The following is a 9295-nucleotide window of genomic DNA, read 5'->3' as shown; positions in this document are numbered from 1 at the left end:
AACCAGGCGAGGCGCTGGCGGCCTGGCATTGTCGCCAGATACCCAGGCCAGGGACCACTGCGCTCCACCCCTCCCCGTGCTGCTCCCAAGCGCTTGCTCTTGGGTCAAGGTCGAGGCGGGAGTCACCCTGGACTTCTGCGACAAACCCCGCTTGGAAAGGGCATCTACCCGGTCTAACCTGGCCTAACAACCAGCCAGACCTACTCACTGCGCTCTGCACCCAGGCTGTCACAGGTCCCTCCCAGTCGACCCCCGCCTAGCGCGGCGGGCCACTTGGGCTCTCCCAGGCCACCCGGCCCAGCTCTGCGGGCTCAGGGGCGGCCCCTTCCGGAGGGCGGCCTCCAGGCGACTGCGCGGTCCTAGGGAGCCTCGGGATGCCTTTACTCAGAACTGCAGCTCTTGCTGGAGAAATCTCCACAGCCCAGTTCTCTGAGAAGTACCTGTCCTGGAAACCGAAGGAGTGGAAAGAGAGCTACAGGGTCGAGAAAGGGGATGAGAAAGAAGGGGAATTAGAAAAAGAAAAGGGCTGACAAGAGGAAATTCTCTGTGCTTGGCCCATTTTCTGGGGGTCAGTCCAAAGTACCTCACAGGGTCTGGACAGGCTGCTCAGACCCCTGTTGCTTGTCGTGGGAAGGAGGGGAATTCCAGACCAAGGGCATCACAACTAAGGGCTGTACCTCCCCAGAAGCCATGTCTGGCCTGATGGAGGAATACAGTGGGGGCAGAGGAGGTCTCACAATATGTACCTCACATTATGATGAGAGGTATGGGAGGTCAGTTGCTATGAGTCAGAACCCCAGATTTTACTGTCTTAGCCAAAATAGTAGGCTTGCTGAACCTGCCTCCACATTCCAGAACAGCACAACTTGTACTGAACTAAGAATGAGGCCCAGCCAGGGGTGAATGACTTAGATTCTCAGATGCCCATGGGAACTGTTCCCACTAAGACCCTGAAGCTTGTCTGCACCTTTTCAAGTTTGGGAGAGTTCTCTCTCTCTTCTTCCTCTCTCTCTCTCTCTCTCTCTCTCTCTCTCTCTCTCTCTCTCTCTCTCTCTCTCCAATCTCTCTCTCTCTCTCCTCCTTTCCTCCCTCCCTCCCTCCCTCTCTCCCTCCCTCCCTCCTTCCCTTACTTTGTCTCTCTCACTCTCTTTGTGTTCTGCAAGGTAGAAGAAACTCGGCCATGGGTAACCTAGCCTTAACAACGGGACCCTCGCTATACCCCTAGGTACCCAAACTTTGGGTTTGACCATATTGACCCTGTTGCCTCTCCTGCAGAAAAACCGAAGGTGTATCAAGGTGTCCGAGTGAAGATGACAGTGAAAGAGCTACTGCAGCAAAGAAGGGCACATCAGGCCACCTCGGGGGCAACCGTAAGCACAACCCCTCCCCCATCCCCAGGCCTCGGTGGGCCTCCTTCAGCCCTGAGTCTGGGAAGATGTAGAAGCAGCCCACAAGCACAGCCCTGCTCAGGGATCCTTACAACTTCTCTTCCCAGGTTACCACAGGCAGTCACAAAAACATGTGGGACATGGTGTAGGGCTCAGGGTTGTGGGAGGCTCATCGCTCACTGTTGGTAGTTGAGTGTGGAAGGCTTGTTGGTCCTCTGCAAGGGAGAGAGGCAGCCAGCAGGTAAGTACGTTGTTACAGTGTTAAGACAGATTACAGATACAGCCCGCACAAACTCATAGAAAAATCTCTCCCAGAAACCCACCTAGCTTCTCTGTAACTTAGACTCTGAGGTCATTTTCGTGAAGAAAAAAAAAAAATCACCAGTCACTGGAAGTCTCCAGGAGAAAAGGACCCTGTCTCTAAAAATACACAGAACTGTTACAAAACTGATCTGGGAAACCATGGGGTACCCTGCCACTTCACATACACTACCAGAGTGGACAGGGCAGCTACCGAACCATGTACACTAGGCGTGCTCCTCCACCAACCAGAAGAAGTTCAATCTTAAGGGCCTCCGGCACAGGATACTGTTATTGCTCGTGGGCAGCCACGTGTGGGTGTGGAAAGAGGATCAGACAGCTAGGACTCCGATCACATGTGTCAGTTACCACAGGTTCTCGTCTACATGTGGGGCTGTTAGTGTTCCAAGGAAAACTTCATGGAGGGTACTTTGGCTCCTCCAGCAATTGGAGGGGACACTGTGGAGGAATGGTGACATAGGTTTCTGAGCCAGAGGAACTGGGGTTAGTTCTCGGTGACTGTGGCTCATGCCCCCTGCACATGAACTTACTCTCTTTTGTCAATTCCCCCCATCTTTTAGCCAAAAGCTAATAGGGCTGTATAAGTACTTAGAACAGAATTCTCCACAGTGAGTGCACAACAGATATTATTTGGGAAAGAAAATTCCAACCAAGGGTGGATAGCCAGTGCACACTAATGTATAGTATACCCCTGGCTCAGAACTTAGAGTTCAAGTATATATGCTATGAATTTGGTATAAAGAGCTAGAGAGATTAGTTCTCTCCGTTTGCAGAATTCCAGGTGGCTCCCTTACATTGCAAAGGGAGATTTGCAGCGTTCTTTTTTAAAGCACTCTTATATATTCATTATTTCATTGGTTGTAATGAGCAAATGACATAAATAGACCAGAAATCTGTGTTCCTCCATGACAGCTAAGTCTTGAAGTTGACAACAGGCTAAAGGCAGAGACAAGGTGGTCTTATTTTTCAGTATTGCCTCTCTGAACTCATCATACTAAGCAGGAGTTTAATAACCTCAATAGTTCATAGCTATACCATGAATAAAACTAGGGAGAAGGGGGCTGGAAAGGACTTTTGCAGACAAAGATCAACCCACCAAGGTGTTTACAATAAAACACAATCTTTCAGCAGGGAGCCTTTGTACTTGGCAGAGCTCTGCTTCTGCTGTACCCGGAGCGTCTATCCCATCTGGGCAAAGCAATACTGTCCCTGTTCGATCCTCACAGCTGGTGTGACCACTGTGGCCTCCTTAGCAGAGTAAGAGGAAGTATTTGACCAGGTTCTGGTCCTAAGAGAGTTCTGATTTGACATTTCTGAGTTCCCTCTGAGAATGAAGAGGGACTTCAGAAGCAATGTCTATCAAGAACATACACTGCTTGCTAGAATAGTCTCTACTCTGCTTCTTAGGAGTTTCTCACTCATCCCTGCCCTTTCCAGCACTTGAGTAATGAATATAGCGCTGCAGTAGGAGACCCAGACGTGAAATCTCTTTCTGAGAGCAATGAGAATGATGTCAGATTCTGGGGCTTCTCCACCAGTGTACTAAGTCGGCAAGGGTGTTAGTTACCATCCCAGGGAGAATAACATGTGCCTGTTCCATGCAGATCTTCCTAGTTTAACAGAGACTGTATCCAATTCATTCTGTGTTAAAGGGTGTCTCTGGGAAACAGTTATCCAAGGAGAGAATTTATTGTGCCAAATATTGCAAAACAAAAATAAGTCTGTTTTGATTTTTACTATGAAGTCAGAGCAGTAGCTGAAATTTTAAGAAAGCCATCATGAATGGTGGTTACAGACAGAGCTAGATGACCCCAGCCTCTAGTGACCAGAAGAAACTATATGTGTCAGACTGGTACATTTAATTTTAAAAAGTTATTTCCGCCGTATCAAATTACACACACACACACACACACACACACACACACACCACTTCATTTACTTTAGGTAAAGAAAAGCTTAAGTTAGTATTTATCTAAAGATAAAAAAAATTTAGCACTAATTGTTTTTGTTTCTTAATACCCCTGATGTGTTTTTATATACTGTCGATTGTGGATTTGTGTGCTGTTTGAAATCTAAGAGAGAGGAGCCATTCTTTGTATTCTTGGAGCAAAATAGAAAGTGAACTGAGAGCTAGAAAGATAATATCAAGTAGGATACTGTAAACATACCTCTGGGTGATAACAAGGAAGCGAGCAAACAGACCAATGGGGGATGCAGGGGGTTAAAAACCAGCTCTACAATGAAGCAGATTTTTTTTTAAGACCCATTCCTCCCAAGTCCTCCAGCTCAAACTGCAGTCAAATATTTGCATAAAGAGCAGGTAAAGGCTTCCAGCTTCCTGGTTCATGACATTACAGCATGGATCGTTTTCAAAATTAGCACACCTCCTGTTTGAGCCATGGCTGGTTGTGCAGTGCCTGCAGGTGTCTCAGGGGACAGCAGTGAGTATATCCCTGGCAGCCCAAGAGAGGTGTGGTGAGTAGCTTCCTAGCCCAGAGCAACAGCACCTGGCGCGTGCTCGCTGGTCCCTTTAAAATTTAAAGTCACCGCCTGAAATCTAAAAGAGAAAAATCCCAAATGGCTCGGTTAGTGTAATTGTCCTTTCAGCTGGTAAAAGGCAAGCTGCTTAACTTTAAGTATTTAAAAGGCTCAGTCTTAGGAATTTTCAGCATTTAGAATCAATAATTTTTAAAAGTAAATTGTATAAAAAACAGTTTTTTGAAATATGCAAAGAACTGAAATTGTTCTGGCTATGAACTCAAATGTGTATAGGTTCTGAATCACTAAATACTACTTCAAGAAATTATTTTTATATTTTAAAGGCCAGAAATGTGAATATTTTAGCATCTCAGATTTAACAAATCTAGAAACAATGTCTCATTATTATTAATTTCTCTAGGGGAAATGAATTGCTAGGACTAAGAAACCAAGTAGTAGATACAAACCTAGAGGAAATGTATTGGCTAAAGTCATAGTTGGAATAAGTAAATGTTAATTCTTATTCATTATAAAATAAATTGATTAATAAAAAGGCTGCTTGCTGAGTTTTCTTGTATTGTTACATTTCTGTAACAAAAAATATTTACATTAACCTTTATCAAAATTAATCACTTAACATTTTAGCAAGGAATCTAATGTTAGGAAAAAAAAACAAAAACATACACTCCCCAAATAAGCAAATATAAAATCAAATCTAAACTATCATGCTAACTTTATTTAAAGAAGCCCCATGTTCTTAGAAGAAGGAGTCTGTCTTACCTACCTCAACAGAGCAGAAGGAGAAGCCCCTGCCCAGCTCCCCAGGGTGGACCTGCAGCTAGCGTGCTTGCCCTCCCCCACCCCTCCCACCTCGCCCCCCCACTCCCACAGCAGAGCAGAAGGAGAAGCCCCTGCCCAGCCTCCCCTGTGCAGACCTGCAGCCAGCGCCTGCTTCCCTTTGCTTCAAGCTTCTCTTCTTGCCTTGACAGCTGTCAGGAAGCAGCAGTATCCACCTTCCAGACCCCAGCTCGCCGACGCCTGCAGGTCAGTACAACCAGCTCTCCAGTTGCCTCAACACCCTGCAAAAGTCCATCTCGGAAGCCCTCAGAGCCTGACTCAGGGGTTAAGAGAGGCACCACCATTTAATTGGAATCCAACCAATCAGAAGGTGACTCCAGATGCAAGCCCAGCAAAGAAAGAAAGGCAAAGTTTTGCCCTCATCCGGTACTGTCTATTCTGTCCCAAGACTTTGTCCTTCATATTTATCCCCAGTTGCTGGTCTCCAAGCAAGTCAACTCCACTATGAACCAGGGTTTGTTTCAGAATTTTGTTGTCTTTTCTTGGTGCACTGTGAGTTGGGATCAGAATATCCAGAATGATGCCTTTGCTCTTAATCATTTAGCTTCCAGCCGACAGGGGCTCCCTTCCCACTCTTAACTCTCTTCCCAGAACGCAGTTCAAACAAGTGTAAGTTTCCCCAGCCCAATATGAATAACTCCACTACATAAACACTCAGCAGCTAAGAATTTAAGGAGGTCGTACAGAAGGAAGCCTGTGCCTATGACAGTTCCCACCAAATACGTCACTTTAGCTTAACCTGAAAGGAGACTGCGAATTCTCTAAGTCCCTTTCATGGGCTCTCTCTGCACCTCTCCCCTGTGAACCTTTGAGACTAATTATCACACGTGGGGACTGCTCTTACTATCCTGGAAAGGGGGTGACGTGTGTCAGATTATTCCCCTTGGCTTGCTATCACTTCTGTTTCCTTTGCACTCTCCTCTTAACGTGTCCACAAATAAGACACCTTGGTTCTGTACTTCCAAGCAAAGAGCTATTGATTTGTACTCTGCTTTCTAGGCTTCCGGTTTTAGTGTATGCATCACTATTAATGTCATTTCTCAAAACCCTCTCCTCGGCAATTTAAGTTGCTACACCAACAGTTTAGGGAAGCAGCAATCCTGAATCAAGAGGATAGTACCAGGTTTCCCAAAGCCCCCAGCAAGTCTGTCTGTGGCTTCAGGGAAGTCTCCCTGGACTGCAGATAGAGTTAAGATGTCAATGCTTCCATAGTCCAAATAGCGGAGGCATGTGCTCTCCATTAAATGTTACATTTAGATGAAGGCTAGGCCACTAAGCATTGTTTATATTTTACCCTGACCATATTTAGTGTTATCGGACATGTCTCCCTGGTACTTGGGTTAACCCAAGACAACTAAAACAGCCCAAATTCCTAAACTGTTTACTTTTAGAGAATTTTGTCAATCACCATTTGCCCCTAAATAAAATAAATAGGAAAAAAAAAAACTCTTTTCAAATCTACTTTGCAATTTTTCAGCAAAAATCATTTCCCTTTCTCTTCTAGGACTGTATTTTGAACCAGAACCAATGTCTTCCACGCCCAGTTATTTTCAACCCCGAGAATTTTCCACCTGTGACTCTTGTGAAGAAAGTCCAGGCTACCTCGACCAGCTCTTTGAGTCCTACCTTCAGACAGAGACAATCCCGGAGCCCTTGCTCAACACCGCACCAAGTGTTCCCCACTATTTCCCAGACAGCTGTCAAGTGGCCCCTTTCTGCTATAACCAGAGCCTGGTAATTCATCTGTATCCTTCCTGGAACCTGATGGTTGCTAACTGTGGGGTAGAGATGCTTTGTAGAAGCATTTGCATCATCTCGTGAGAAAGCTTACAAATGTTATCAACAAGGAAATAGTCAGGGAAGCATTTAAAGTTCAATGTGTGGGCACCTTGAAAGGCATAAACCTTTGAATACACATTTATAATGATTTCCAAGTAAATGGATATCTGGCAATAAAAATGTCCCCCTGTGCTACCCAGTTAAGACTGTTAATTTGGAAATCAATAGTTTAAAAAATAGCCCTTAGATTTTTATGTTCTTAAAATGGATTGAGGCTACATATACATGATAGCAAATATCCTAATGGGGCCTGACTTGAGGGCTGAATTGGCTCTACTAACTGGCTGTTTTGGTCTGCCATAAGCAAAGCAACGTATTTAAGGCTGAGAAAGTAAGGCAGTGCTGTGGTATATGCCTTTAATCCCAGCATGTAGGAGGCACAGACAGGATTAGGAGTTCAAGGCAAGTCTCAGCTAAGTGCTGGGTGGAAGTACAGCCTAGGCTACAGGAGACCTTTCCTCAAACAAAGACCCAAAAAGTCCTAATCTTTGAAAGAATTTGGATTTTCTGTTCTTAATGGATCTCAAATGTTCAGAAATAGGTTCTCTTTAAAATGAGTAAGATTGTTTCTATGTTTTAGAGATTTGTAATTTTTTAAAGTTTTAAATGTAAGGCTTTTTTTTCTTTTAAAAAGAAATGTGAATACATTTTTCTTTTAGTTTGTCAAAAAGTCTTTATAATGGAAAGACTGAGTTTAGAGAAGATGGAAAATTAACTCCACAGAATGCATACCTGCATGGGGAACTAACACCCAGGGTCTGCTCCGCTTCCAAGATTGATGATTTTAAACTTGTTTAAGATGTGCCAGGTCTTTGGCAGCTGAGAGAGGGGAGATACAGTGGTGACAGAGGAGGGGTTTTCTTATCTTGGGGTGTTTTTGATGGGCCCTGGAGGCCTCAGTCTTTACCTCTGTGTGTTTACCTGGCTTCTCATGGTCAAGGGTGTGGAGACACCTCCAAGGTGCCACCTGCAGCTTACACTGTGGCGTGCAGCAGGATCTGAAGTGCAGGTGACCCGAGACACAGTGAGATTGTGTGGTTTAAGAACAAAACATCCTGCAAAGTATGGTTTTAACAAAGGAAGGCAGTGAAGCAAGGCAATTGATTGTTGGGGAAAAGAAAGGGGAGTATAGGATGTAGTGTCGTGAAATCACGCAGTCAGCAAACGAGATTACTTCTAAGGATTTAGTGGACAGCTTGGGACTTATTTTTACCCCTGATTTTCTCACTTTGCACAATTAAATCCACACTTTTGATCCTGTCTAAGTTACCAAGCTTTTTGTTCCCTGGTTTTCATTTCTCTAGATTCCAGGATCGCCTTCGGATTCCTCCAGCCTCTCTGGCTCCTTTGACTGCAGCTACTCGCCAGCTCAGCCGCCTTCCTACACTCCAGAGAATTATACTTCTCCGCCTTCCCTGGATTCCCTGACCCACAGCCTCCCGGAGGAAGGTTACGCTTACCACCACCATTGGCCTTCCCACCCCCAGGACAACCACTTCTCCCCAGCCACCCCTCCGGTCTGCTACTGGACATCCTGTGAAGCGGAGCATCTGGATGCCCTCAGAACCTCAGAGTTCTTCTACCCCAGCACAGACTATGTGGACTTTGCCCCCTCGGCAGCCATCACTGGCGATTTCTATAAGAGGGAAACAAGCTGTGATATCTGCTACAGTTAGTAAAAACCGCCCTGGAGCGTGCCGTGGGCACATCTGTGTCTCTACCGCATCTAGATGTAAACATTCAACCCTTCACAAAACAGCCCACGTACGGTTTACATCTCAATGTTTTTAACCTCCTGATACTAGTGTAGGGATCGATAGAAAGCCTTCAAACTGGTCTTGTGCCACACTTATTTTATACACTCACTGATAAAAGTTTTTGTATGGAATTTTCCCCATGCCTTGCTTCTCGATGTAACGAACAAACTCTTTTATAGACTAATAAATAACTTTGTATAATATATTTTGTTTTTTTTTCAGTTCGCAGTAATAGTATCGTTTGATTTCAATATTATCAGTTAATCAGGAAACCGCTAACTATAATTGAATAGTTTCATCTAACTTAGGTGTGCATTTAAAATTATTCTAATATGATGAAATGCCGTGGATGCCATGGGATAGAGGAGTCGGGATTGCTAAGAGGCTGAGAAAGGAGAAACCTGCTTTGGCTAATTAAGGATGTACATCTTGGAGCAACATCAGACAAAGATACAATGAGTCATTTGTCTCTTTTATCCAGCATTATTAGTCAATGGAATGCTAATGTGGCCAAAAGCACACACTTAACCTACAGCAATGCTAACCTTGAGGAAACTCTCTAGTGTTTCCAAAATACTGTTTTGTAAACTTTCTCAACAAATGTTGACCTTCTTTCTCTTGACATGTGCCATACATCTGTCATACAGTAGATCC

General features: G+C 44.7%; 1 protein-coding gene across 1 annotated transcript; it reads left to right on the top strand.

The window, feature by feature from the left end:
• The first annotated feature begins 1199 nt into the window (after positions 1-1199).
• On the top strand, positions 1200-8790 carry Colca2 (colorectal cancer associated 2). The gene is made up of 4 exons (XM_005347340.3): positions 1200-1370; positions 5177-5231; positions 6550-6779; positions 8189-8790. Exons 1-4 carry the CDS (start codon positions 1311-1313, stop codon positions 8558-8560), a joined length of 717 nt encoding a protein of 238 aa, XP_005347397.1. The 5' UTR covers positions 1200-1310; the 3' UTR covers positions 8561-8790.
• The last annotated feature ends 505 nt before the right edge of the window (positions 8791-9295 follow it).

This window comes from Microtus ochrogaster, chromosome 5, assembly GCF_000317375.1.
Source record: "Microtus ochrogaster isolate Prairie Vole_2 chromosome 5, MicOch1.0, whole genome shotgun sequence".
Taxonomy (NCBI): domain Eukaryota; kingdom Metazoa; phylum Chordata; class Mammalia; order Rodentia; family Cricetidae; genus Microtus; species Microtus ochrogaster.
Note: the sequence above shows the minus strand (reverse complement) of the source record. Positions and strands in the feature narration are given on the sequence as shown.